General features: G+C 43.5%; 1 protein-coding gene across 1 annotated transcript in view; it reads right to left on the bottom strand.

Annotated features, from left to right (window-relative positions):
- LOC122395078 (discoidin domain-containing receptor 2-like) overlaps nt 1-27,926 on the bottom strand; it is a 151,926-nt gene that overhangs the window by 17,595 nt on the left and 106,405 nt on the right. Inside the window, exons 9-13 of the mRNA XM_043392391.1 lie at nt 24,130-24,285; nt 20,984-21,159; nt 6,879-7,002; nt 4,055-4,206; nt 1,930-2,243 (exon numbers count right to left, since the gene is read on the bottom strand). Of these exons, the coding sequence (XP_043248326.1) occupies nt 1,930-2,243; nt 4,055-4,206; nt 6,879-7,002; nt 20,984-21,159; nt 24,130-24,285 (922 nt within the window). The remainder of the gene's footprint in view (nt 1-1,929; nt 2,244-4,054; nt 4,207-6,878; nt 7,003-20,983; nt 21,160-24,129; nt 24,286-27,926) is intronic.

The raw sequence follows: 27,926 nt of genomic DNA, 5'->3' as shown, positions 1-27,926 counted from the left end.
TCGTTTGGCCGTACACGGCTATAGGCGTGAGAGAAAACTAAATAAAAAAACGAAGCAAACGAGGGGGATTGTATTCCCCGGGGCTCCGGGTGTCCCGGACATGAGACTCCTCGTCGACGATACGCGTTTCGTTAGCGGAGGAACCTGTAATCCCCGATCTTGTCCACCAGGATCATCCGTTCGCTGCGCCGGCGATAACGCGTAGCTTGTTCGTCCCTGGGACACGCTTTATCCCGGACATTCGCCTCCTTGGCCTCGAAAGGGAACATGCACGGTACACGGTGGTCCCCGGACCTTTTTTCAAACCCAAAAATTGCAAAGCGTATCCAGAAAATGATTTATACGACGACGAGAACCGAGGCTGCGTTTGAGTTGAAATAAAATAAGCTCCATTAAATAAAACCTGAAAAGGCAGGTTGGAAATTGTTGCCGACAAACGACCAAAAGCGGATTAGGATCGCCGTGCACGTAGACGCTTTCGATGAAAACACGCAATAACGTATTTACTAAAGCGCAGAGCGTAGATTACTCGAGATATTTCCTTAGCGCGTAACTAATATTTCACCGTCGAACGCGTCTTACGGCTCGCGGATGCAAATCATGCTTGTGCCCATGTGCGCTATGAATTTGCCCGGTTCCCTTGATAAGTGCCACGTGGTAATTCGATATCAGCTTCCGGTGCACCTGTACTCGAAGAACAACGCTGATTGTGTCGGGCGCAATTGGGAACCGATAAAGGAGGGGTCCATAATTAAATTTGCCGACGGAAATGAATCGAACAACACGTTATTGGAACGGTTCGTTCGAGTTTCTAAATACAGCCGGACCTGGGGACTATCGAGCGCCGCGGATATTTTACGAGGACGGAAAATATGGGGCGGCGCGGGAAAACGGCGGAAAATTATCCTGGTCGATTATAGAGTGCTACTCTGATTCGTTTATTATCCGGAGGGGCGGGGAGGGGGTGACGCGAGAGGGGGGCCCGCGGGCGGGAAATAATGGAAATATAGGACACATCGATAGAAAATTATCCCAATCGATTATATCTAGCGCGGCGCGTTAACGCGATAATTCGATAACGCGGCGCAAAGTGATTTCGAATATAATAACACGCTTCGCGTATTAAGTTCCCGCGACGCGATAATGCAAAAGGCGTTTAAACGGTCACTGACTGGCGTTTAATCGGATAACTTGTCCGCGACGCTATTATTTTTCGCTACGGCCACGCCGGGCATCGATACCGCGTATCCGCGATCGACATCGGTGCCCTGATTAGCTCGATCGAACCTGAAAGACCAGCTGCACTCACCAAGAAATTATGTAAACTTCCTCGAACGGTTCCCAGTATCCTTTTTACAGGGACGACGAGAAAAAAGGAAACGTTTCTAATGTCTCGAAACTTTCTATTGGACGCCAGGAAGCGTTCACTAATTTCGTGTACGTAAATTGACTCTTTCTCGAAGAGTCTCGAAAGCAAAACTTTGATAAGATTGTGTTCGAATTTTAAGAATTTGTGGCGTCGCTTCCCATGCTCGCCACCAGAGGGGTCGCCTCTCACAAGCGCTCGACTGACCCCTCGGTTCCTTGAACGACTTCGCAATATCCCAGTCGTCTAAGGCTTTCTGTCCTACGATTCTCTCGAGTTCCACACCGCAACGAAGCAGCGCCATAAATTCATTAACTCTCCAAAAATGAAATAAACAAACGAACGCACGTTTGTTCAAAGATCGATATGGTCTTGACATGATGATTTGCGCGTTCTGGTATCGGTGTATCAGCGATACTGCATCGAATATTTGATGCTCGAGTGGGTCGCGGGATTTTAAGCCGTAGTTGGTCCCTCGACTTCCGCGATTATTTGCTTAGTGCCGGCGAATTTCGGGTTAATACATGGCTGGGAGGCAGTTGATGATAATACAAGATCCTTACCTAAGCGCATCCGTGGATCCGGGTCTCAGGGACTTAACGATCACGAGGTCGCTGCTGGTGTTCCGGAAAACTTCGTCGTATCCGGGAAACCTGTCGACCTCGCAAATGTGAACGTTGCCGAAGTATCCGCAGCCGAGGTTTTCAACGATGTTGAGCTTCTCCCGGGGGAAGTCTAAGATGCACTCGGGCACCTCGTCTTCCTCCTCCGTAAGCATATCCTCGGGACTGTAGCTTGTCATGCTACTGGAAGCTTTAGCGCTCATTGGCGGTGGCGTGCTCGGTGTCGGGGACGGCGGCAATGGCGGCAGGGAATTCTGCAATAAAACGGCAAATGCGCGGCGCAATGAAAGGGAAAAGGGCGGCGAGTGTTTACGAAGCAATATGTAGGAAATAACGAAAATCTGGCATACGAGAGACCCAGATATTATTTCTACCGCGCTACAAGGCTGCGGACGTGTGTGTTTTTAATTCAAATTTACGGGGCTTGTTTAAGGTGGAATCGTTAAAGGATGTAATTCAAAGAAAACATTTGCAATCGCGAACAGAGTGTAAAAGCGTTCCCGGGTCGAGTGAGAATTTTCTTGTCAGAAAATCCTCGAAGTCATGAGAGGTTCGAAAACAAATTTAGTGTACTTGTAAACGGAATAAATTAAGCTGATCAAGTTACATGATACATCGCAAAGAGAATAATTAACGTAAAACTTTGTGGCAAAGTAGTTGCATAATATTGTCCGTCTTTGAAGAAAATTCTTTACTTTTGCTGAAAGAATCGATTAATTTATTTTGTCGGGGCGAGCTCGGGTCGGGCGAGTATTTAGATAAACTAATGGACGTTGGTGCACGTGTACACGGTAAAATAAAACGGTTAAGTATCGAACAAGCGTCCATTAGTAACATTTAGATAAACCACGGCCTTTAGATTTGCGTAATCGCATTCAAAGCGTAGGTACGTACAGCTTATTGCAGAACCTACGATTAGTCCGGCTGAATGCCTCGATACGTTACCCCAACGAATCCCTTAAGTATTTAATTACGACCTCTGCATTATTCATGACGTTGCGTTCATTATTAATACTTCTTCCCCCCGCTGGGCAATCTCTCAACTCCATTGTTCTTGCGTTATCCCTTAATCTAAGGGCGCAATTAGGAGGGAAATTTATAAAAATCATGGTCAATCTTTCTTGAGTAAATATGCCCGACGAATAACATTATTCATCCAGCGGTGCCTGGACAGGGACGTCGACGTAATCAGATGAAAATAAGCGTAAAGCCACGGGGGAACTTGAGTAATCAATAACCACACCCTTTACATTATCGCCGGGTAATCTGTGTATGCCCACGAAAGACGTTTTCCTCGGACGTCTCGCATTAGTTATGATTGATAGTGCCTTCCTTGTTGCCTTGTTTTTCATCCATTAAGCCTCATTATTCTCCGCGCGAAGTGTTTTAACGTCGGTACGGCGAATTCTGAACGCGAAGGAACCATTGATCGCGATCCCACCGCCGATGGGACTCGTGCGTGCGCGGGGGTGGCGTCCACCGAGCAATCGTATCGTGAATCTTCATCTGCGATTCAATTTTTTGTTTATCCTTTTAATTTTCTGAGTGCGTCGGGATAGGATTCTTTCGGGATTTTCGAAAAAGCAGCAGAAACGGTGGAGGAAAGTTTTCTTTCGAATTCACGATGACTGTTGTATGCAGTACTCTGTTTACCAGAAAGGGTCAATTGAATCGATAGTGTTATATAATAAAAACTTATATTTTATGGTTATGATTCCATTCCAAAAACTCATGGACTCGCTGCGCGAAGGTGAGTTGATGTCTGGGACAATTTAAGGGTTGACGAAGGAACGTAGTCGGATCGAATCGAATTAACGTAGGGCGGAGAAGGAACCACAAGGAATTAAGAAGAGGAATCCCGATGGATTCAGTGGCTAGGGGGCCCACGAAAGGGAAACGAATCGAAGTGGCCGCCGCGTGCCTTGATCGCGTCGTAAGATCGCGGAGTCACGAAGCAGCCAGGGCGTTTGACACAGTTCCATGCCCGAAGTGGCCCGCATTAACGACCCCGTGGAAGGACTAATCGTCACGGATCGCATGTCTGACGTACATTTTTGATACTCACCTTGCAGATCTCCGTACTGGCGTAATACTTTTCCGGCGGCGGTGGTATGGGCGGCGGATTAGATGGATATTCTTGAACCGGCGGAATTGGCCTGGTAAGATTGATCGCCGTGTTCAGCAAGAGCGGAATAACCGGCTGCGCCTCCGTGATCCCTGCTCGGTGATACCGTGAACGGAAAAACGAAAAGATAAAATGAAAATAGAAACAAAGAACAAAAAAAAAAAAAGAAATGAATTTTTTTCGACAAGATTTAAAAGACACGATGACCGACGTGCACGTGAAGAAATTACCAGCGGCGATTCGACGTTCTCGCGTTGCATGTTCCGCGAAACTTTCGAGCCAAGTACTTCCGCCATTTTTGTTTCTATTACCGGCCGCGACGACGCGGATTTGTTTTATTGCGACACGCGGACGTGCTGTCTCCGCGTTTGCACGAGGCGGCCCCCCTTATCTTTCTGGGACAGAGTTCCGGCCGTACGGCTTGGATCGGAAAGCCGTATCATTTTGCAATTAAATCTTTTTACGACTCGTCGGCGAGTTTGTACTCGGCGATAATTCCGTGACTTACGGGGGCAGTCGCGACGGATGTTAAATCACTTTCGAAAGTAACTTGAATTCGTTTTTCCACGGTTCAAGAAGCTCTCGAGACAGAGACAAATAGAATGGAACGGAGACGAATATTATTGTAACTCCTCGCGTAAAAAACCTTCATCGTTTCCGTGATAATTTCTATCGGAGGATTCAATGACTAGAACCGATGCGGTTAACTGAATTTTCGAAGTTTCCCTTTATATCCCGAGAGCTTCGAGCGTTCATATTTTCAGTTAACGTTAAACGATCTAAATTAAGTTTTAATTGGAGCAGTTAGTCGCGAGTTACTTTCGCTGGGCGTTCTATAACCGACGAACTAGCAAGTATGAGGAAACAACTATGTCGACGTGGTAAAACTAAGAACAGAGACTCGGAAACGTGTCTGTCACCGAAGCTCGCTCGTTGGAAACTCCCCGTCGTTTCGAAGACGCCATTATGCGTACGAAAGCGGTTCTGATATAACTCACGCGCTTCCAAAAATCAATAACTCCGCAAAGATAGATTTAAATAAAATTACATGACAGAAATTATCAAAAATACTGATACCAGAATTGAAAAAAAATTCTCTAGATTAAAGAATTAAATATATGGAATTTTAAATATATACCAGAGCAAAGAAACGCCACGCTAGGTGCGCTGTTATTTTTTTCTAATCTCTGAACGTTGTAAACATCTGAGAACTCACGAGGTAAAAGGGTTCTGAAAAACTTAAGGTAAATTATAGCCTGTCCGTTGCGATGCAAGTGTTCGATAAGTCGTAGCGAAGTTTCTAATGATTTGTGCTCGTGTAAGCATCGTCTTAAGTACCAGGAACTCTACAATAATCTGTGGATCATTAGCCTCTAATTTAATTCGAACGGTGCATGCTCGCGTATCACGGTAGGTGTTGCGTTTATCGTCACGACCAATGGCTATAGTTCGCGGGCGATTTTATATAATTTTAGTAGAATGCAAACTCGATAATGTGCCGCGACGGAAAACCATTAATTCCCGGCGTTCAATTAGAAACGTCGTCGAGACTGATATCGAATTTTAAAATTCCGTTAACGTTGTCGATCCGTGGCTCTATAGCAACGAATAATTTTCAATGTTATTTTCCAAATATAGCGCTGATAATCATTAGGACGGAACTGTCTCTGTACGAATAAATTTAAACCAGCTTAACGGCGCACGTACGGGGGCAAAGTTCAAAAGGCTTAACGCACAAATGGTACGACGGGATTGAACTCGTTCGGAGTATTATTTCGAAATTTCGTGTCCGAATTCGTGTATAGCGATCGTCTACTCCGAATCGACTGCACTACATCCTGAGTTTCCGATCGAGTATAGTTTTGTAGCAACGGAGATCACTGGCCGAATATATTATCGAATTTCCCAATTTACAGTCCGCGAGTTACTTTATTATTAATGTAAGCACAGTCGCGCGTGTTCGGTCGAATAAAGTATACCGTCTATTTAGTTTCTGAATTGGCGTTAAATTGACTACATTTCATCAGTTAGATACATAATTCATCGCGCCATTTACGCGCGAAACATCGTATTAATCACGTTCGAACACACGAAAATTTCGTGTTTAACGTATCGAATCGTTCACGACTGTACAGTAATCAATTTGCAATAATATATTACAAGTTCCCCGCGTTGATGTTCAAACTCGTATTATTTTCAACCGAATTATTTTAAATTAACCCGATCGCGAACACGGGCGCGAAACGAATTTTAGACACTCGTTTATTTTCGACAGACGCGAATCGTACGCGGCGATAATTAATTATTTGCAACGATGTGTTACAAGACCCGACGATGATTGTCAAATTCGTATTACTTCTGTTCGAGTTACGTTAAATTGGAACATGGGGGACATGGTAAAACAAGTGTGCTCTACGACGATCAAAAATTTACAATAAAACATAGTCTGATACTGATTTCTGTCAGGGTCCCAGCGTCTTTGTTCGAATTAAATTAATGTATTATACTGGATGAAACGAATCTAATAGAATGTCGAGAGAGATTTGAAAAGATCAGAGCACTCGTCTATTTTGTACGGTTCGAGTTCGATATGTCAAAATCGTTCGTAGGTCCGGAGCAGGCGATAATTTCCGGCAATATATTACGAGGCGTGGCGTTGATAATTTCGAGCAACCTCTGTTTGAATTAATTTAAATCGGCCTAACCGTGCATGCAGAGGCAGAGTTCGAAAGGCTTAAGTATCGCACTTAACGTCGCTACCAACCGCTGTAATCCGTGATAGTTTTGTGTAGTTGCGGTGTCGTCGTGGTGTAGGCAGCCGCGTGGTACTGCGCCGGAAGCGGAGGGCAAATTGGTCCCTTGTCCTCGCCCTCCTCCTGCACGGAGACCTGCGGCCGAATATTGAACGTTGTCGTTAATGCACCTGACATTTATGCACACGCTGCGCGTGTATATCGCGCGGTAAAAGCGATATGCCACCGAGAACTTTCCGTCACTTTGTACAACCACCTTCCATCCACCCCACCCCCTCTTGTCCCTCTCAGGAATATTCATCGAGAGCTCCCAATTTGGACTTTTTACCCCACTCGAAAGGATCCTTTTGATAATTCGTACTTTAAGTTAGGAGCAACCAGAGAATAATCGATTAATTCATGTAAGAATAGATGGGGTATTTCTATTTATAGTTAAATGTCTAGAACCATGATTCGAATTTTCTTGGATGTTAGAACGCTATTATTTTAACCTGTGTAATTGTAAAAAAATAAATAAATTTGTGGCGTCGCCTCCCATGCTCGCCACCAGAGGGCTCACGCTCTCACAAGCGCTCGACCGACAACTCGAACGACTTCCCAATATCCCAGTCGTCTAAGGCAGAGCCTCCTTTCCTTTTCTGTGCTCCTACGATTTTCCCGAGTTCCTAACGGCAGCGAAGCAGCGCCACAAATTAATAAACGTAAAAAGTGAGAAGCTTTAAAAGTGCTTGCATTACTTTGCACCAGCTACAGTTGTATTTATTTTCCGTGCAATTACGTTCGTATCGAAGTATCGAGTTTTAGATTTTGCATTTTAATTCGCTCGGTGCAAGAACGTAAATAAAAATCAGCGATCAACGATCGTCCTACACGTGCAATTTGGGTTACGGATGATTAAAATCTGAACGTCGCATTTCGTCGTAAGATTCGGGTTAGAAGGACCGATCGATCCCGCGAAACTTAATTTCGAACGTCGCCAAAGGAATCACGGGACCGCGAAACCCGATGGCGACGCTAATAATTTCATACGGCCGTAATTGTCTGCATGTATCGATATGCATTCAACGGGTCACGGTAATTCCCGCGAATAAAATTTATCATATCGTCGAGTAATTATTAGTTGCGGCTGGCTCTGACGGTTCGGGGAAATTGGATCACGGGATATATCGCGCGACGCTCTTTCGTTAATAATTAACGGTTCGGTCCAATGTCTAGATCAATAATTCCCGATCCGCGAAAACACGATAAAAATATCCCAGAATTTGTCCGAGCCATCCTTGTTCCATACCTTGACCACAGCGTCCTTGTCCCCCGGAAATAGAAACCCAGAATTCCGGGTATTCGCGTTTTAACTTCTCCATTAACGAACACAATGACGAGTCGTACAACTCTTTTTTTAAAACAACCTCATTTCTACATCACGGAATACAATTTTTATTATTTTCTCAGTAACCTTATTTAATCATTTTATTATAAAGGAAATGTAACCCGTATCGTAGAATTCTGTAAACAATTATTTTTATTAATACCGTTCCAACCATTTTGTAATATGGTCCAGTAGTTCTTCGATTCAGAATCTCCAAAATTTTCTCGTTCAGTTTTGCTCGTATATTTATTTTAATTCCGTACGGGCGTTATAAAATTTATTTCAACCCTTAAGTGGACTATTGGGCCCTTTACAATTATTTGAAAATTTATGTAATCCTTCATCAGTTCATTATTTTGTAAATGCTTCAAAGGAAAGGTGATTTCCATTTGCCAATTAAGTAAAATAATTCAGTTGAGATTGAGAGTCCACTTAAGGGTTAAAGATCGCTTCGATAAAGTGTACCTGTAATTTACATTTTCCAAAACGGACGAACAATATTTCTAGTACCAGTTTTGCGCGGACATCGCCAGTATTTTAAACAGAACTAGATCGTATCGTCCAACGTGTTAAACGTATATCGAATCGTTAACCTGGTTAACCGTTCTCGAGAACGCGACCTGGGACCAATCTTCGGCCATGACTTTCCTCCGGAACAGTCGTGGTTCGCCGCGAAAAAGTGCCTCGGTCAAGGATCGACGCGTCGCCCCAGGAAATTAAGGCTCTCGTTGCAACAAACAATCCGCTCGCCGGAAGCTCGATTCCCACCCCCGCGTCGAACCGATAAGCGAGATCGTGTCGAGGCACGAGTCTCCACGGTCGCGACATAATATCCATTGATTTTTGTGCCCTCGGCTTGAATGTCAGAGACGGTCTGGCTTGGAAGGGCACCAGAGACCAAGGGGGTGTTAATTTCCGTTTAGGAAGCGTTAGGGTGCCTTGCTGGCGAGATGCTGCACCGCCGCCGTTAAGATAAGATAACCACTTAGCCATCGGGATTCTACTCGAATCTCTTTGCTCGATTCCCTCTCGTTCCCTCTTTCCTCCACCCATCTCAGGCCGGTCCTTTTTCTTTGATCGCCCGGTTTCTGGGTACGTTGCTCGTCTTCCTGTCATCTAGCTTCCCATCCGACGCCCCTCTCTCTCTCTCGCCATTAGGGCTATCTGAAGTCCTGTCGCGACTTCCTTCGCCTCTTATGGTCGGGCATTCAAAGCCACGTCGTCTCCTCGTTCCCGTTGATGGCTCGATCACTGGGGCCCCCTCGCTGCGTGGGCGGCGACTCGACGGTCGGGTTTCACCGCGAATAGAATCGTGTCTAAACTATAGTCGAAGCATACGTGATAACGTCTTTCTTGTTTATGCTCGCGTGAAAAATTTCATCGAGACTGTTTCGATGGGTACAAGTTAACCCCTTGACGTATGTACGATTTAATGTAATTTTTCAAACATATATTAATTTTGTTTAAATGTGTTTTAGGAATACCTCGTGAATGTAGAAATGTTATATAATAGTTATTTAATTAGTAACAACGATAGAATACAGTGAATGAACTGTAATAATTCGATGATCCACAGGAAGTGGACATCTTACGAGGTCGAATCTGTTGCAGCTAGCGAGGGATTACGAGCGATGCCATGACGGAATTCAGAGCTGCGAATCGCAGCAGGGAGAGGGTTAAAGCTCGTTGCACGTCGTTAATTTCGACTGTGACCTTGTTTGTTCGATGCTCGAACCCGGGCGAAAATCGCGACGCGACTCCCCTCCGTAATTGGCAGTATGGAAATCTTCGGGCTGACCGAACGTGTTTCGGTGATCGACGCGCAACGGCGCGAATAATTTAATGCGCGAGGAAAAATTAATTACAGAGAAACCAATCAGCAGCCGGAATTTTCGACCGATCGTCCCGGGCAATCTTCGTTTAAGCGAAAAATAATCGATCGGACGGGACCCGGTTAATTGAAAATAGTAATCGCTCGATAAACACCGCCGGGGAACGCGTTTGCAACGACGGTTGAGAGGCTGCGGCAGTCTGGAAGACGGTTAAACGCGGTAGTTTTCGAGGCTGCTAATTATCGAGTATTATTCGCGATATATCGTGTGTCAGGAGTTAACGCGACTTAATTTATTTACTCGATTTATCTGCTAGTTTCAACACAGATCGCTTTTTTGCTATCAATGCCAGGGGAAATTTTCTTAGTGTTGATAACAAAAATTGGGGGCATTTTGTAAGAGCCTAAAAACTAATTAACTTTTGCTATAAATATTTTTTCTGGCTACATTTACGCGATAAGAGCTCCTTTAACCCTTTGCATTTCAATGGTGACGCTACGATGACATAGATAATATACACCACAACTCGATTCAATTAATAGTAATAAAAATTAACAAAACAAATGAATTTTTATGGGGGAAAAGACGATTTTAATGTTCCTCAAAATGGTGTCACAAAATTGTATTCGAGTAGCCAGTTGCTTCTATTAAAATGAATTCTTGGAGGGTTAATAGCAAGGGCGTTGGACGATCAGGCGTTATCGTTTCCCAAAATATGAAGGTCTTTTCACGAATTACCCTGTAAACCATCGACAGGACGATAATACGCCCCGTTCCAGCCGACTAGTGTTCACTGTGGTCGCAAGTATATCAATCGGTCTTACAAAAGGACCCTCTCGACCGACACATCCGTGACCCCTTTCGTGGCTGCGGATACGTTCGATTGACCCTGGGGCGGTTTTATCGGGGAATATCGTACGATACCGTAGCCCGGGCGTCTTCCGTTGCGGATGTATCTTCAACATCTGGCCGTATAACCCACGCGAAATAAACGATACAATACCGTCGCGCGGGCTCGACCCTCCTCCGTGAGCGTTTCGCGGAACTTATTATCATGCTGCATTTGTTCGGAGTCGGGGAACGTTTCCCCGCATACTAATAGCGTATCCAGTTTATCACGGGAGTGGACGATCGATGCGCGCTATTAAATAATCTCCGGTCGTAGCGGTTGAATTTTAAGTTCCCGCAAAGTGGCCGCGAAGAAGTTTAACGATTACTCGCCCCGGAGAGCCTAAACCAGTGTCTTCCAAAGTAGGGGGCGGTGACGACTCCGGAGGCTCTTTACGATTCTGGAAGGAAGGGGTGAATTGACAATTTTCAATGTAGAGAAACGTGGATGGGAATTCCAAGTATCAGCGCTTTCAAAAATGTTCGAAAATAGGCTGTTCAGATAGTTTTTGTGTTTCATTGCTATGGGCGAGCAGGGTATCACGAGAACTAATTAACCAGCGAATAAAGAGGGAAGTAAATCGCGCGCGGTTCCAGGGAAAACATAATCTGCGCGAGTATGGTAAAGGATAGCTTTCGGTTGGGAAATTAGGAAAACATTGGAGCTGGAGTGTGCAGGAAGGATCGGATCGGGCCTCGACGGAACGGTTTTGCCTTTTTCCGATCCTCGCACGCGCATGTCCGTAAACACCATAAATATAGGAGACGCAATTCACCGTGGATAAACGTAGAAACACAAATCGAAATAGCGAAGTGTGCTGCTTGATGAAATCCCAGACGCGCAAAGAGGTGGATTTCAGGAACAGAACGATCTTCCATTAATTAGCAGCGGAGTGCTTTTTGCCATTTTCATTACCGTGGGTACATTTCCGCTCTTTTCCCGTTAAAGCTGCTCAACCTGTCGGATGTTTGCACATTTTCTGCCTTCGCCCGACATCTGCCCTCTTACTCGGTGTCCTTTACTCTTTCGCTTATTCTGAGCTTTTTTGCGCGTCCTCAAACGAACTTTTCGAGTCCGGTGACCGAATTTTTTGTTCGATCTTTGCCCGCGTGCGTTCTAATTGCGAACATTATGATCCCTGGATTAATCCTCTTTGACACTACGATCCAATTCGTTCGTTATCGTAAGACAATTACGTAATCGTATTATTTTCTTCGGGAGATCAGAAATTCTCCTTATCAAATCACATTTCACATTTATCCTCTTGATCGTTTCGTAACGTTTCTAACCGCTGTTTGCACGATTCCTATTATACGTCCAGATAATCCCGTTCGATGTTACTATATAATTTCACAGGATGATTCTTATAAAGCATGAGCATTTGGAAACCACAGAAACACAGGACTACAGAACTAAAATAGTCACGGTAAACAAACACTACAGCGTATACACAATCGCCAGCGAATGTAAATGCACTGCAAACATTTAAATCAACATTCGGTAATTACACGAGCGAGCAAATATAATCGGCGGTAACGGTGAAAGATCACCGAAACGTCTACTGAAAATTCAATTAACCAAAGTTACACGAATAATTTCCCCAGCGCCGCTGTAATAACGTATTACAATTTTCTAGGAAAGAAAGCTGGAAAAACGGGAATAATGAAAGTTCCCGACGTTCGCCGGTTTTTCATCCGACTTATGATTTCATAGCTCTCCCCGGTACAATGCACGAGGATCACTGACAGCCGAATAATATTTCTCTCGTCTCCGTTCTCGCCGTTCGCTAATTCACGGTCGACGTCGACGAAAAATCATCCCCCGGGCGAGAAACAAAAGAAAAACCGGGGAACAACGAAGAAGCTCGTGGATCTTCTGTTTGATTTTCATCAGGAGGGCCCGAGGTCTGTCTTCGACGATGGCCCCGGCTCTATCCTCGATGCTTAATCCGGAAACTACCGAGCGGCGACAATGCGGATACACGCGTACGTCAAATTTGCGGGGGCGGATTACAGTGTACCGGGAAATCGGGGGAGTTTGTTGCTTTAAATTAAAATAATCTGTTTTCGCTCGGCTGCTCCTCGTATCGTGACGAACCCCCCGTGGTGCTGGGAGTCGGTAATCGCATTACCTCACTTTTGAACACTTCCCTCTTCAACCCCTGTTTCCGCGCCGCCACACCCCCTCGACGACCGCGTCGTGTCGGACTAAAAGCTGCCTCGTGTGCGTCGCGATCGGACCGTTCCAAGATAATAAATTCGATAAAATTTTTGGAAAACACGCGCTCCTTCCACCGAATTTCGATGTTTCGACGCGGTGAACGATTATTAATAACACTTTTTAGATCTTTTTTGCGAGTGGAGACACACAATAAACACCTCCCTATGCCGGGGATTTTCTAAATTCGAATCGCGTATATTTTTACACGAATCGATTGCTTTCATTATTTTCTGCGTGAAAGTGTTGCAGCAGGATCATCGGGAACGCAATACTTTACGAGATTTTTCCCCGTTTTACGTTCGGATATTACTTCAACCCAGCAGGCGTTCAAACGTTCCGCCATGAACGTTTAAACATTTTATAACTCGCTTCCTTACATTTTTCATTACATTCTTAATCCCGCGAAAATACCCTTGTTCTTCACTAACGCCGTGGATGGCGGTCTTTCAAGCTCCAGTTAAAGTTCTCAACGCGTTTAAGTGTTTTAGAAAGTCTGTAAAAATTCAAGCATTATCTCTGACATCTCAGGAACGTATTACGATGATAATATTGGTCGGATGAGCGCTGAAGATTTTTTTAAATCGATCTTTAAAAAAACCTTTAGTGCAGTAATTAAACTCGTTACGATATGTTTCATGCCGATTTAATCTAACGCAGTTATTAAGTGAACTCTGGGAATGTAGGAGCACTCAACACTCAACGAAGTGTGCTTATAATCAAGATGAAAGGTTAAACATATCAAACTATATGGAAATTTATATAGAACCAAACATTTATCAAGAAGATTTTGTCAAGACTGAGAGGTTAGGTAGCCATCTTGAATATCTTCTCCAATATTTTGTTTAAAAGCCTTTTAAATGATTTTGTGCCTTTCTAAATAAATATATAATAAATTAACGTAACAGTAGGTAAAGTTGACTTTCATATTTCTCAATTTACAGCAGACTATTGCTACTCTGACAGACGTAAACGTATTTGGAAACGACTTTAGAATTCGTCCACTATTATTGGTTACCGTAACCATTTCACAATGACGTGAAAATGAAACGATATATTCGACGTTATATTATTTCGTGGAAATTTTAATCGCGCGACAAGTCCAGCGCTTTTCGAGCAACGGGGGATACGCTTTATTTCCCCGCGTCGGATTTTTCCAATATTTCATTAGGACGGAAATGCGCGTTATCGGGAATGATTTGCCAACGTTGAAAGATATATTAATTTTCGGGTAGTACGTCGGAAAATCCGCGGAAAGATAACGCGAGAGGGATAATAATTCGCAGTGTTCCACCATTGTTCGACAGGACAGGAAACTGACTCTTGTTAAGCATCGTTGTCCACGCTCGCGGAACGCATATTTTTCACGATACGTTAAAAAGTAACGAACTGTGAAACAGCGGCGCGAGCCCGGGCATTGTGTTACAGAGCACGTTAATACGACTACGAGTACGTGAAAAATTCAAACAAGTCGGTATTGTTTCTGCGCCGTACACGAAATGTTCCAGCTTGTGCTTCGCCATTACATCGTGCTTTCGAAGGAAAAAAATTTTTTTTTCACGCTGTCGGCGAACAATAGGGATCCCGCGTGAAAATCGGTAAATAAATCGCCGAACCGCGCGGTCGAAAGATAAATAATACTAGATTTATTCTAAAAAATATTTCTTTACAGAACGAACGAGACGGGTTGTAGCGAAACAACGACAATCCCGAATTCTATGTGAAAAATTCTACATTTTGTTTTTCTCGGGGCATTTCCCGCTAAAATTGTTGTTTCAAACTAACTCAAATCGTAAAATATTGTCGAGATCGTTTCAAAGATCTCGCTGTTCCTCACAGTTTGTTCGTTTTAATTTTTAGCAAAGTGAATTCACCGAGTGTTGCACGAGTTCCATCGGTTCTAAATTAATAAAATTCGACGAGGAAAAATTATTAGTTCGCGAGATATTTTCAAGAAGATGCTCAAACGCCTAATGACTAATTATACTGGAAAATACAGCGATGCATACAGATAGTTTAAACGCAGTTATGAAAACACTGAATGGAGAAGGGTTTGAGCATCCCCTTCAATGAAGATATTTATTGAAAATATCTCGAGAACAAATAATTTATTTGCTACGATTAATAATTTTGTACGCAGAATGGACAGGAGAATGGATCTGTGCAACAAGAAATATGCATTTCCATTTAAAGAAAGGATGCAACTCTCAATTGCACATGCACTGTTGAATGTGACAAAAATCGAAGGTCCTACAGATGCTCTTCGAGTGATTTGCTTTTCCCTATTTCTTTCGTAAATGCATTAATAGCGGAGTTATGACTTGGAACAGTTGCACAGACCACCCTGTATATTTCTGATCCGAAAACCAACGAAACCCTCGAGGCGACTGAGCCCCCGGTCGCGGATAAATAGTCTGGAGTGCACTGGCTGTCGAGTGGTCGATGTTCGGGTGAACTCGTCTCGAAGAAGGGGAGTCTGCAGGAAGTGCAACGGGGTCACCTGAACAAAAAAGGGAAATCGCGACGGCTCCACCGGCTTTACAACGCCGTGAGACGAGACAAGTAGCAGGTGGCTAATATCGGGAGTGGCGTGGAACGGGGGTAAAACGCGACGAGGAGGACGCCTACGTGTGTACACAGGCTTGGTTACGGACGGGTGAACGAGCTAGATAACGCACGTCTTCTCGCGTACCCGACAATACGGTCATGCGACTGGCTCTTTTAATTAAGTGGAGTCAGCTCGATTGCCTGCCATCCCCTCCCTCCCCTTGTCATCGCCACCCTCCCCCTCGCTGGCTAGTGGCTGGTAAAAATTTACTCAGCGGGAATTATATTGGTTCGTCGGACAGGGTGACTCGAACGACGCGCGGTTGGATTCGAGAAAACAGGGTGTCGGGGCTCTCGACGGCGTCTCCTTCGCTCCAAGTGCTTCGTAATAAACGCGGATACCGGAAGCGCCGTCGGTCCCGTTGCAATTATTGTCGGCTGGCTGGCAACTCGGAAAATTAAGAATTTTTTTTTTTCTGAGAAACCAGCGAATGTAAAAACGCGAAACTTTGCAGGCGTATTTACATACGCGTGTTGCTGTATGAATTTTGTGCACGTACGTTGGTTATTTAATTATCGTAAGTATTTGAGAGGGTAGTTCTTTCGAAATCACGATCGAGGATCTTTGTACCCTCTGAAATTTAATTAGACGTTAAGGAGGACTCGTAGAGGATACACGAAGATTTTTCTGTATTTTTGGGGGTGTCTCGAATGTAGGCTCCTCGAAGCCTACGCGAAAAGTTTTCCCCCGAACGAAGAAGCCTGATTGTATTGTTCCGCGAGTGAAGAAGTACGTCGAAAATAGCTGTTCGCGCTCGAGATCTACGTCGTGAACGTGTCGACTGTGAAATAGAGGTTTCAAAGAACCGATCTGGTTCTACGAAAGTCCATTGTATCGCGAGGCGGAACAATTTTCATCCCCCGAATACGAGCAGCAACCCGTTTCGCGAACTAAGAATAGTTTCATACGTAAAAACAGATTTTTTACTATAATATTTGAAGTTAAACCAATACATCACATATATGTGACATGATTTGTTCACTGAGAAGCTAAAAAATTCTTAAGATTAAATATTAAAGAAAATAAATCGTGGATATGCTAGTTTCCAATTGTCTAGAGACGAAGTTTCGTTTTCGTGGATAATTTGAGGGGTTTGGTTCGACAATCGACGCGTTAAAATGTCCCACGCAAACATTCTCGGCGATAATTCCCAGCTTCCTCGAGAAACGAAACGTACACTCGACGCGTCTATGCAAATTGCAGAAATTTAATTACTGTTTATAGCTCGTTTTAATGCAGTCACGTCTCAGGCTGAGTATTGTTTCGCGTCTGTCTTGCGTGGAACTCGTTGGTGCAAACATGTTTGGAAAGCTAGCAACGATTGAGTTCCACCGTCTGGCTTCTATTATTTCCCATCGTTCAGCAACCTGTTAATTACTGTCTTCCGTACATTTCGCAAAACGGTCGCAGACTCGGGTTACCCGTTGGCGCGAACAAAGTTCAGCTTGTTATTAATACTGCTACAAATTAAGGACATTCAGCATTTCCTTATCGTTCGCTTCTGCAAGCTGATTATCTGTTTCGTTTTTATGCGTTTAGATACATAATCTTATACAGCTCGAATTGCACTAAGAAATTTACTTATTAAATCTGTACATTTATATACAAAGTCAAAAACTAAGATATATAATATTTATATTTAAATGATCATTATAATACCTTTGACATAAACATAAATAACAAACGCTTTCTTTCTATAAAGATTGAAGCATGCTCCAAACTTTTCCAAGACAAGGTACAATAAAGAAAATTTCTTCGGGCCGTTCAAAGGACATAAATTCATTTCATTCAATTCTCACAATTGAAAGAGCAGAGAACATCAAATCGACAGGCCATTATTGGCGAAATTTGAACTTCGTTAAATTAAATTTAGTTTCGTTTAATTTACTTTCCAATAAGCTAGATTGCATCGAATGAAAAGAAGATTATTCATGGAACTTGATATTAGCTACATTAAATTTGGCTTCATTCGATTCCCTTTTTACATTCGAAACACTAGGAAGCACCAAATTAAAAAGTTATTATCCGCGAACATTTCGATTCGCCGAATTAAATCCAATTTCATCCAATTTTCGTTTTACAGTTATAAGATTGGACAGCAAATCAAAATTCATTACTCTTCAACTCCGAGGAATTGAATATGCCTCGCATTTTCTTGGCGTACGAATCTCTCGAAACTATTTTCTGCGACCCCGACTGTCAAGAAATCCACGGAAATATTCGTCCGACTTTCTTCGAGTTTTGCGAAAACGCGCGACATGAAATTTTCTTTGATGAATTTTTTATTTCTGACAATCAAACCCCGAAGTTACGACCAGCAGGCGACGTTCCGACCGAAGGAACTCGGCCGTTTTGAAAAATGTCCAAAAATTTGAAAATAAAGTCGACGATCGCTTCGCTAAATCTAAATTTATTAATTGCCGCTCGAGAAGAAAATTCAAGGATTAGGGAATTCAGATTCATCGAATTGAATGTCTAGCTTCGTTCAATTTTCTTTCAGCGCTTAAAAGGCTGGATCGCGCCAAATCAAGAAGTTATTATTCGCGAAACATGAGATTCGTTAAATTAACGAGAATTCAATTTCGCGAATGAACTTCAGCTCGTTCAATTTCACAATAGCTCGCACCAAACTAGCCTCGCTTCCACTTTTCTTCGTCTTCGTGCTTCGTTAAATACCAATTTCCCAAGAAACGCGTTTTCCATGTATTTACATATTCTTGCGTCGTTCTCCCTCGCGTCTCGTTTCTTGCGTTCAATAGACGACAGGGGGGAGGGGGGTGTAGAATTCGTTCGCAGGATATTTCCGCTTTCTTCTATTCTCCGTTCCCCTGTATTTCGCCATCGTTCTTCCGGCGGGGCCGCGTTTCACCATTGTCCCCCCGGCGCTAACAGCGGTAATTAATTTTTGCTCGGGACAAAGTGGATCCATCTTGAAGCACGCGTCCTCATTACGAACGGCCCGCGCACAGAAGGGATGGCCTTTTCGGCGGTGTGGTCCAACGGAACAGAGAACCGTGGATGACAACAAAAATAAAACTTTAATAATTCCCGCCGCAGCCGGAGCGGAATTTACGAGCAAGATGGACATTCCTCTTTAAAACGAAGTGCCAGGTACGGTTTCCTTCGCTTTGAACAATTTCTCCTGCGAGTACGTTCCGCGCGGATACCGGCGTCGACGGAAATACTGGATGGTCTACCGGAAACAGCCAACCTTAATATCGTCTGTTGGCTTCATGTTGCGCGGGGGAAAAAATGTAATAAAGAATGGACGGCTTCAAGAGGCCAATATGACACAGCGGTAAGATTTTTAAGGTCACTTTGTATCAGAGCAAAGCGCATGTTTCATTTCCTACCTACGGAGGAAAAGGATTTAATGATGTGAGCTCGACCGTACCAGGATTCCACACTACTTACGTAGGGCGATGAAAAATTTTGCAGAACTCTCACTTATAACCTCGAATCAAAATAGCCCATATGATTTTCGTTGCATTAAGCAAATTAATTACACCGGAATTGAGCGAATTCGATGGAAGTGAATTCGAAATTCGACCATTTCGCGATCGAAAATGACGCTCGTTCGTCCCGCGGCTATTTATCGAGGATTCCTTTTCCGCCCCCCGTCTCGACCATCGACGAGCAATCCCGGTTGCCCCTTTACCAGCTTCGAGGAAAATATTTGACCAGTTTTCCTCTCTCACTCTTGCTCTGCTTCCTATGGAAGTCCAGGCTGACGCGCCTAACACGACTAAGACGTTTACCATGATTGCTCAAAAGCCTTTTCGTTCGAACTGCTTGGAAACGGACGGCGAATAGGTGGCCTAGACGTTCGGGTTCGGTTTATTAGGGGTAAAATGAATCTCGATGGGAGTCGAGGCCGCGTCGCGCCAACGAGAAAAATCGTTATCGTGGAAGGGAATGGGAGGGGGGGACAAGATCGTCGTCATTTACCAAATTGGCGGCGTCGAGTTAAACCCGCCGGTAACGAGGTGGCATTCAATGCTTCGTTCTCCGACCGCCGACGGTCTCCTTGTTACGGATTGGACGAAACACTGGTGGATTCTCGCGTTACTAACAATTTCCTCGAGAACGACGCGCTGAGTAGGGGGCCATCGACGACATGCAACTTTACGACCAAGTCGCGACGAGTCGAGTGAAATAAATACGACCGTGGACTTAAAACGAGAACCCCCGTAATGTCACCGAACGAACGTAATTCGAAAGTTTTAAACGATAGATTCAACATGGCTGATCGAATTCGTAGAAAATTCTGCTATCCGCCGTTCGCTCTCGTTTTATTTAGGCCACGTGCGTTTACGTTGTGACTCCGTTTAACGCTAAACCAGTCGTACAATCGATAGGAATTGCTGAAATTTTTTTGGCTACATTGAGTAAAAGTGAACTGAAAAAATTGGAAAAAAAACATGGAAGATAGTAAAAATTATAATAACTGGTATAGTCATTGGATAGAGGATAAAATGCCCTTTAAAATGAGCGTTTGTACGAGTCGATAGCTTTATTAGTTCCGGAGATATAGCGATTTTAGTTTCAAGTCTAAGCGTTTGTTTACTTTTTCGCTACGGCCTTGTCGAGGTCGTTGACCGCACGTGCTCGTAGTAACTAGGTCACTCGGCCACTCGGTCACGAGTCACGTACGAGAAAGAGAGGTTCGGCGCGACGCGCCAGACGGAGACAGAAATAGTCGAATTAAGAAAAATTACCTTCTACATAAATTACGATATCTCCAAAACGAAAAGTCGGATCGACAAAAACCAAAAGCCATTTTAAAGAGGAAGGGTTGCCGCTTCTAATAGTGGCTCAATTATGCAGAAAACGCTATTTGAAAACGTCATTTGACCGGTCGTAGTAACTTTAATGTTAAATCGCGTGAGCTACGCATGTCTCGAGTCGATTAAAACGAATGAGCTGGATTAACCCGGAGGTCGTAATCCTAAAAATTCCTTAATGGGTCGCTGTTAGTTTGAGAGATACTGTTATCTGTGCCGTAGTTAAGCTTTGCAAGACAATTAGACGAATTTATGAACAATATTTAATTGTATTAAAATAGATTCGATTATATGTGATTCTTGAAAACCAGTTGTGAGATATATCAAGAAAATAGTAATTTAATTCTATTCTAAATTGTCAATATTGCCTATCACTGAAAGTTTAAATATAGATTACGTATTAAAGATCGACTGCCTCACCTTCAGATCGCCATGTTGATCGTAGAACGTAGAGGGAGTGAGGGCAGCCTTGAGCCTTCGATTTCTGTAGAAAATGAACATGATGGCGGCCAGTAGCATCACGATTACTGTCGTCAGAATCCCGATGACCAGGCCGACGAATTGCTTGGACTCTGGCTCTTTGCTTTTCTCTGGAACTGACATATGTACGCGCACCTGAGTATTTTAATATTCATAGATCTAGAACAAGTTACTAGTAAATGGATTTGATAGGAGTCGAGACCTTGGAGATCCTTCTATACCCAATTATTAATGTAGCGTGCTATCGTGTGCACAATAAACTTGAAAGGACACTTCATTAATATTTATTTCCCATGCAACGTCTACGAACATTTATATTTTCCTTAGATCTACATATACAGGATATCCTAGCAATTACAGTACAATTGCAAAGGGGATTCTACGAGAAAATATAAGTCGAATTTAAAATTCATTAAATACCGGTCCAAGTAGAAAAAGCGAACAATGATCAGACGTAACATACAGAACATTCCATAAATATTTAAATTCAATTACCTCGAAAGCATTCAGGGAAATACGTTATTTCACATTTTCGACTTTTTTCGCCCAGAATTACCCCCTTTCCCGATTACACCATGGTCACTAGGATATCCTGTACGCAGAAGCGTTAAGGGACGATGATTGAAATTTTTTATCGAATATTTCCAGACCTTGGTCGTCTTCGATATCATCTGTCATTTATTCCTATCGGTCCGCGAACGCGTTCCGTCCCACTGCGCGACGATTAGTTAAATGTCGTCCTGGCGGTTCGATTTCGACATGCTTTCGAGGCCCGTGAACGTTTGTACGTGATCCGAAGAGACATGCACGTGTACGTGTCTCTGGTGTCTGCAGGCCGGCCACCAGATACACTAATGTACATGACCTATCACGGTGGATATTATCGCGAAGGCAGCCTCGCATAATGCACGATGGCTCGATAATGAAGATTACGTTCATCATGCTCGTCGTAATTGGATCACGGTCGATCAGCACTTTATCGATTCGTTGCTTTCACTGGAAGATCGTACGACCCGTTATCCGTCATTTCATTGTCTCTCGACGACGGAGCGACGCACGGAACGACGAGTAATAAAGAGCTGCTTGTGGATATTCCACGCCAAATCGATCACTTTCGGCGATCGATGGCCGGGGATTTTCATGAAAATGAAATATGACGTACCTCGTGTTAAATTAGGAACGATTTTAGCCATTATTTCCCCAACACGTAAAGAATAATATCCGAGCGAGCTACACTTATTGAATAAATTACAAATTAATGAGTTTAACCATTTTTTTCGTAATAATAAGGATTGCATCATGAAATAAAATAGTCCAGGTTAAATATCGTAGAAAAGAAGGGAAGACTGATATAGTAGTTGTAATCGTTAGTAAGCATGGTCGTGCAATTAATACAATTAAATTAACCTTGCAACGTGCGATGGGATACCAAACATAATAAGACATACTGTATTAGATTGCTAACAGGAACATATAATTTGAATAGTTTGAGAATATCTGAGCTTGTACTGCAACCGCAGAGCACCATCTGTACAAACAAGATATCGAACATCTCCCTCCGTTTCTCAAGAGTCATTAAACCTACACGAGACAGCATGAATTCGTAATTATGCATTTTCTGCATCCCTGAACGTATTTGGGTCATTACGTTCCATTTCACCTTATCATTCCGGAAACGAGTACTTAGACGTAATAAAAATTTATACCGCGTTATGCAGGAAAGAATATAATTTTATACCCTGACGTCCTTTAGGATACTTCGATTAAACTTTTTAAATATATGTTCTTTCTCCCCCTTATTTATTCACACTTCACCGTTGTCCAAAAACGAAAAAGATCCTCTCACGAATTTCACAAAATTACCGCTATCCACGCCCGGTAGAAATTCGATGGAAATGCGTTACGATTTGTTGAAACTCGTCGAGAGGGATGCAGAAGGATTTATGAAGCAAAGTGGCAGAAAAGTTTCCTCCGCGAGAGGCAAGAATCGGACCGCGTCCCGCGTATTTGTAACGCAGACCCTGGAAGTTCTCGAAGAGTCGAGTAAACTCGATTCCTCTTTCAAAAAATCCAACGTAATTCGATCTATTTACTTTAAGGAAAATAAAACGGGCCGCCGTGGCCGGGGTCATAACGATCGATTAAGCTTAATATCGTCCGGGGAGCCTCAAAGGGAAAAAGTACTGGATAACAATTGGACAGTTTACCGGGGAAAACGACCACGCGGAAACGCGTCGTCCAGTACTTTGGGCTCTACTTCCTTTAACACTTTGGTTGAAAGCGAAGTGCTCTCCGGAGGACAAGAGCGGAGAGGAAAGAAATTAATTAGATTTTGCTCTCTCGGCGACGAAAATAAAACAAAAGGAAGGCACGGTTACATTATCGGTTTATAGACTCCGCGATGAGTCGATGGACTCCAATCGTCCTTCGATTCCGCTTCGTTTCTTTGACCGAGGACCGAGAATTTTCGAGAACGCCCCGGAGACATTACGGCGCATTAAAAGGATCGTTCGAGGCATAAATACATTTCCACAAGACATACTGATATTTAATTTTTATTAAATTCGCAATGAATCAAAGGTATCGGACATTTAATTAGTAATTAATGAAAAGTGACGAGAAACTGTCAACGAAAAACCAATTGATCCCTTGGATGGATTGGAAAGGGGTTGCAAAAAAAAACACGTGAAAATCGATCGACCACAGTTTTCACGGCATTTTCGAAAAACGTACAATGACCGAGGAAATTCGATATTAATCGTCGCGACGCGTTCCGTTTAAAAACTGCCTGCAACAAAGGCGGGCTGGAATCAAATTTTTTTTTTTCCAAAATCTCGTTACACGCACTCTTGCGTCCCCATAGTGCTCGATTGACGTTGCAAAAAGTGAACAGAGCAACACGGAAGATAGGTGGAAAAAAGGCTGTTCGTGATCAGCATTCAATTTTCGCGCAACTGCGAAGCGCAAAAAGGCGGGGTGAGGGGAGGAGGGGATTGAGGGGAATAAAGAAGAGTGGAAATCGTGCGGAAAATTGCAAAGGGAACCCTTCGACGCAACAATACCAGAAACTAGACGAGGAGACTTACGGGCATTATCGTTGTTTTCCTCCTTATTAAAAGTGGCCTTTACTTCGTCTCTCTGCAGTGGACCCTCGTTATTCTGATAGGGGCTGCCAGTCGCCGATACAATGGCACTCTTGTTCCTCGGCTCCTCGTCGTCGGTGTTGTTCCATTCGGAGATTACTGCGCATCAGGGATGAAGACTAATGAAATTTACGGCCATTGAAGAAATTGAAAATCCTTTAAATGCACGATCTTTCATTGACCGAATGTTAAATTACTAGCTATCATTTGGTTCCGTATAGAAACCCTACAAAACATTTGACAAGTCACTTATAAACAACTGTTGCTTGAATTTTGTAAGCGAAACTCAACTTTGTGTTTTGAAATATTCGATCACTTTATCGAGAAGGAATTCTTTTTTCTTCACCTATATAACAAATATTTATTTCAATGTTAATTATTATAGAGTCGTTATAAACTCGAGAAAATCAAGAACCGTTTGAGTTAACATACAACAACGAATTCTGTTCCAAAATTTAAAATTTGATTGCTTTGCGAAACACGTCTGGGCAAAATATTCCATTAAACTACAAATCCTTATTTTTCTCGATTACAACATTCGAAAATCGAAAAAAAATTCTCCGTCGGTTAATAGCGCCAATTACTTCGGTCTGACGGTCCGGTTGTAAGCAATACCTTACGGAATTAACGGTTTCCAATAGAGTAAACGTTATTTAAACGGAAACTGGAGGGGGGGTAGAAAAGAAAAACCGAGAGTGTTCCGGCGTCGACGAACCGGATAAGCGAAGGAGTATTTCGCTCGGTTAATTAGAAGCAAATCAGGTCACGGAAGTTTAAGGATCACCACAATGTTAATAAAACTCAAAGCCGAAGTTTCGCCCCGGTCAAACACGACGCGGTGCCAAACGCGTTCGCGGGGGGGTAGCAATTTCGCAATGCAAAATACTCGTATTTAAAACTTTCGCCCCCGTCGCGATGAATTGCCCGTTCGGACCCCGGCTACATCGAAGAGAACATTTAATTTACGGTCAGTTCGAGCGGAGCGTCGAGGCTCGAAAGGAGCGAGCGAGCGCCGACTCGAGGATTGTTAATTGCGCCACGGTTGCCTGTTAAGGGTGGACATTAATTACGCGCCGCGAAATTGCTGTCGACGATTTTCTTCGCGCGGTCGGCGACCACGTCCCTGGGTGGGCGACCGATATATTTTCCTATCGATGACGCCCGCTCGGCGATCGCAGCGTGAATTGCGAGGAACGAGCGTCGAGGAGGCGGTTGTAGCCGGTTCCCCGATGGGGACGCTGAACCCGTGTACGCGCTCGATGAACCTCCTATCTGCGTTTGGATAACATTTATGGGTCGTATTTGCGATTGTTTTAATTTATCTTACTGTGGCAAAAGCTGCACTGGTGTACTGTGCGTCCGTGAGAAGTTGCCACTTGTCAACTTCTCGCGTACGAGCAATAGAATAATGCGTATTTATTGCAAAAAAAATTACTGTCGCTTCTTCGTGGGAGAACCGGGGTAGTACAAGCAAATTACAGTTTAATACACTGTGTAATTTTCTGGATATAAAATAGAAAGCGAAGGAGTGACGAATATATGGCCGTTTTTCAAAGCATAGGGAAACTTCTCAGTTCGTAGTTGGAGACCATCATCGAATGATTAACGAGGGTTTCGGTCTCTTGGACAGTGCAACGAACCAGCGCCGAACTTTTCGAGGGCGTCCCGGTTCGAGTAAGTTTCGTTTCGGCTCGTTTGACGGGGAAAAGAGGAAACGTGTCCGTCGCAGAGGCGGACGTCGATGATTTTGCAACGCGTAATCCATATCGTTACGCGTGCTTTAACCAGCGAATCGAACCGAGGGATAAGTAATTACCTTGTCGAATCTCCGATCGCCCGTTATAATCAGTTTGCTATTACTCCGGGCCTGATAATGAGTCGCTGAGCCCTTCCACGGAACAGTTGGAATCTTCGGGCAATCTGCAGATCATGTTACTCGGAGCAAGGAGGTTTCCAGTTCAAAGGTCGATTTCGCGCAAAGTTCGACTGCCATCGTATCTAGTGACTAACGGTTAGAATATAGGATGATCCTCTCATCGTTAAATAGATTACTGTCCAGGGTGACTCAAGTATTACAAATTTCCTTAGAGACGAATGTTATCTACCCTTTCATAAAATATAAAAAATACTCTGTACGATCCGACAAGTCTTTGTATTTTTATATACCGAGGGTCGAAGACAATAATAAGAAAAATTTGCCCGACTATATTTTAAGAGTGATTTAATTTCCTTGCAAATCGAATACCGAGGAATCATCGCGTCGTATTCTGTTGCCAAAGAAAAAAGGAAACGAGAAAAAGAACCAAGGGAGCAGAGAATTAAATAGAAATCTGCTGGAACGATTCGCGCCACGTTTGCGAAAAAACGAACGGGAATTATGTGGAATACGGACGCCGTGGAATTCAGGGGCCACTTCGGGGCTAAGCAATCGAAGTTATTTTTCGCGGAACGAGAAAACACCGGGGCGCCCTGAGAGAATGATTAACGATGGTTTCACTCTTTCGCGAAACTTTCGCGGCGTGTGCCTCTTTCGAAGTAAGTAAGTTTCGTTTCTGGTTCGCGACCACGTGTTCTCGTTCGTCCAACGTGACCTGGATACCTGTGCTCCGCGCAACATCCATGGAATACAGTAGTGATTCTTTAAATGATCGCTCAGTGGTTGTCACGATCATCTTTCGTGAAATTCGACGGTAGATATTTACGTTCATTTTATGAATCAATACTGGAAAATTTTCATTTGAAAAATCGTTAAATAATACGAGTTCCAAGCTTATTGACACCCCACTTTCAACTGAGTATTTATATGTATGGTAGAAAGCGGTTATTACTTTTTCCTGTCGTGACTACAGTTACAATTATTCGCGTCGCGAGGATTCGCCATTTAACGCCCGTCGATAAGAATTCCGTCGCGTTCAGGGAATTCATTGTCCCATCGTCGCAGAAACGTCTCCCGTTCTGACGTATCATCGTTCGCGCAGAGGTGCCTGATTATCCCTCATCTTCTCCAATAATTCTATCGTTCCCGCGGCGGAACGACGGGACCGTGTCACCTAAAATTGGAAATCGACTCGGCCGGGATATCGAGGAAGAGGGACTTCGAAACTCATCCGTTTCTTGATCCGGAGTTCGCGGTAAACTCTTCGGGCCCGAACAAGTTGCCCGTGGCAGCCACCAAAGCCGTGAGAAGTTATTTCGTTCCCGATATCTCGCTACCGCGAATCCTTTTCTCCTTTTCTCGCTTTCGTTCCCCTTTGTTTTATCACCTCTTTTAATTCAAAATGCATAGACCATTAAAATATTTCAAACACGGCGAGTAATGGTCCATAATTCCCCTGATTCGTTTCTTTATTTAGACACAGAATCGTGCGACACGCGATAACAAACGCGTTATAAATGGTAGTCAAACGCAGTCTTTATACAGCGTATACAGAATAGGGGACACCAAGCGAGTAAAAGGTAATTCTACGTAGAAAATAAATAAAAAAAAATGCAGAGTTAAATTTGTCCTTACAATGCTTCGTTCTCGAGATAATTGAATTTGAAAATTGTACGGAGCACGCTTGGGATCGAATACGATTTGGTTGGTCTGTTCGTTACTCGCTATTTCTACTTGTTTCGATGCCCAAGTCGTATCGAACGCGTGCTCGATGAAATTTTAAAATCGACTTCCCTCGTAAACGAAGCGTTATACGAACAAACTGTATTAGAATTAAACAATTGCTATAGATATGACGATAAAA

The sequence above is a fragment of the Colletes gigas genome, unplaced genomic scaffold, assembly GCF_013123115.1.
Source record: "Colletes gigas isolate AHSC1104 unplaced genomic scaffold, ASM1312311v1 Colletes_gigas_Sc00005, whole genome shotgun sequence".
Taxonomy (NCBI): Eukaryota; Metazoa; Arthropoda; class Insecta; order Hymenoptera; family Colletidae; genus Colletes; species Colletes gigas.
This window is presented reverse-complemented; position numbering and strand designations above follow the sequence as displayed.